The following is a 2,485-nucleotide window of genomic DNA, read 5'->3' on the forward strand; positions in this document are numbered from 1 at the left end:
TTTTGCGCTACTAAAACTACTTTTCACAGTATTTTCACAGTGAAGCTAGGCTATTTGACATGTACTTCAGTCCTTACGTACAGTCTAAATATACAGTATATGTGTAGTTATACAGTAGCCTTTATATGCAGTATATTTACATAGGAAAATTTATTAATTTTTAATTAAAAAAAATTCAAAGGCTATATCAAAATAATTGTATTTGTTCAAAACAATACAATAGCAATGTTTTTAAAAAATCTATATAAATATATATATATACACACACATACACGCATCCACGTGGCTAATTAAGCATTGTCTTTGCATTTACAGTTTACAGTTTTTTAGAGAGCTTGGGTTGCTTTAAGGGCCTCTGATCAGCACACAAGTTACTGTATGCTGTTATCCACTGGAATTGGCAGGAAGTAGATTGCATTTTGGCCCTTGTGTGTTTTGGAGCCGTTTTTTGCCCATCCATTCTTTTTGATCCCCACGTACCAGTCTCCGTTCTCCTGATACCTCTGTGAGCGGTATGTGTTGTAGTGGTTCTCCTCTATCTTCTCAATGAAGTAACACTCATCGTTCAACATGACCTGACACACAAAACACACACCAGGAGTGTGTTTCTTTACAACCATCAAAACTCAAATCGATAGGGGTGTAAATATGTACATATGGATATTAAATATTAAATTCAATACATGAAATGTACATATAGGTTAATGCATTTTTGTGATCAAAATTACATTACATTTTATATAAAACTAATTTAAAAAAAACTTACAGTGCCATAAAGTTTTCCATATTTGTCCATTGCCAGGTAAAGTCCAGTCTCATGACCCCTAATGGCTACTAATCCTGCTTTCACTGCTTTTACCTTTAAAAGAGCTGTCATACAATAAGATTTACAGGTTCTTTTTACGCTACAAATTAATCAGCCTACATTTTTACACTGTATATTAATAGAAGTAGTAAGCTTTTATCATTATTTCATAGATATTTTAGTTAACATTTTTACATTTTGCTCTATGTTAGAACATACTTTATGTCTCATGTATATCAAGTACGCTTGTAAATTAACAAAAATAAATAAATAAATGCAAATCTGTATTCTGCATACTTACTGTAAACGTCGTTCTCTTGTCGACTCGCGTCCACAGTCCCGTTAGGTTGGATCCGGAGATGGTATCCTCCATTCCTGCAGTAAAGTTTTTGCAGAGAGTTATGTTTGGGATCTTTCTGCTCGGTGGTCGTCGGTAGGAGTGTGAAAGCGGTGATATCTCGCTCGGTCATGGCGCAGAAGGGCTGCTCTGAGACGCGCTGTACGCATGAACACCCCCGTGACTGAAATGGATGCGTCTTCCGAGCTCAACTAACACTTATAACGGGTATGTGTCATGCAGCCTCCTTCACACCGTCTTATTATAAACAGCCAAAAAGGTTCTGCTATTTTGAAACATAATTATAGTTCTTATCATGTTGGTCCATAAGAAGTATACTACAAATTTGTAATATTGATTTTGGAAAGAAAAAAAAAATCTATAATTATATTGTTATGTTCTTTATAGGCATATATATATATATATATATATATATATATATATATATATATATATATATATATCATTTTGATGCATTGTAAAAGAAAAAAAAGGAAAGAGAGAGAGAAAAACAAACATATATATATATATATACACACTCTAAAAAATGCTGGGTTAAATATATTTAACCCAGCATTTTTTAAAGTGTACATTCCATTTTTTGATACCTACATTTGGTTTCCCAAACTGGGCTTAATGTAAGAACTGCAGGGGAGTTGTGAGTTGATAAAAAGCTAGTCAATCATAAAAATGTCAAAGAAATGATTTAAACCCTTGAACACCAAAAATAGAAATATGTAAGCAACATTGAACTGTAAACTTGCAAATGTGTTGTTAAATTAATTTAATATTAACTTCCTCAGAGATATTTCACGTAAATATCAGTCAGAGTGCTTTGGCTGACAAAAACATGTGGCAATCCCTCTGTTTCATACATTGTCTAATTGCTTGAGAGGTGCTTTCTTAATAAATTCAAAATGATCTATTGCCATTGTGTGAATAATATGTAATCATGTAACCCATACAAAGTAACTGTAATCTGATCATGAGCATTTTAAAAATGTAATATACTCTAGTTACAAGATACTTGATTTTTGGAATCTGATTACGTGATCCAGATTACATGTAATCAGTTACTACCCATTTCTGTATATATATGAAGATTTCAAATGCAAAAGCCTGTAAGTGCCATCTGAAATTTTCATCTAAAATGAGCATTTTTATCAGGCTGTTATGTTTAGGTTCAATAATTTTACTCGAATGGCAATGTATAGGTCCTTTTCCATGCAGTTAAAGTGAAATAACTCTCTCTCTCTCTCTCTCTCTCTCTCTCTCTCTCTCTCTCTCTCTATATATATATATATATATATATAAAATGTTTTATCTTTTCTCTCAAAAACACA

General features: G+C 32.5%; 1 protein-coding gene across 1 annotated transcript; it reads right to left on the minus strand.

Annotated features, from left to right (window-relative positions):
* Window positions 1-345: 345 nt before the first annotated feature.
* Window positions 346-1,275, minus strand: LOC107582013 (putative fibroblast growth factor 1). Its single transcript, XM_016267703.1, has 3 exons — window positions 1,107-1,275; window positions 767-870; window positions 346-575 (listed from the first exon to the last, which is right to left on the minus strand). The coding sequence occupies exons 1-3, from the start codon at window positions 1,273-1,275 to the stop codon at window positions 372-374; spliced, it is 477 nt and encodes a 158-aa protein (XP_016123189.1). The 3' UTR covers window positions 346-371.
* Between the last annotated feature and the right edge of the window lie 1,210 nt (window positions 1,276-2,485).

This window comes from Sinocyclocheilus grahami, unplaced genomic scaffold (assembly GCF_001515645.1).
Source record: "Sinocyclocheilus grahami isolate Dianchi unplaced genomic scaffold, SAMN03320097.WGS_v1.1 scaffold39.1, whole genome shotgun sequence".
Classification (NCBI taxonomy): Eukaryota; Metazoa; Chordata; class Actinopteri; order Cypriniformes; family Cyprinidae; genus Sinocyclocheilus; species Sinocyclocheilus grahami.

What these genes read in the sequence shown, in the direction of transcription:
- LOC107582013 (XM_016267703.1), bottom strand. Translation starts at nt 1,275, where the DNA reads ATGACCGAGCGAGATATCACCGCTTTCACACTCCTACCGACGACCACC. An exon ending in ACAAGAGAACGACGTTTACA is followed by an intron (nt 871 to 1,106) that starts GTAAGTATGCAG and finishes ATTGTATGACAG; the next exon opens with CTCTTTTAAAGGTAAAAGCA. An exon ending in ATGGAAAACTTTATGGCACT is followed by an intron (nt 576 to 766) that starts GTAAGTTTTTTT and finishes TTTGTGTGTCAG; the next exon opens with GTCATGTTGAACGATGAGTG.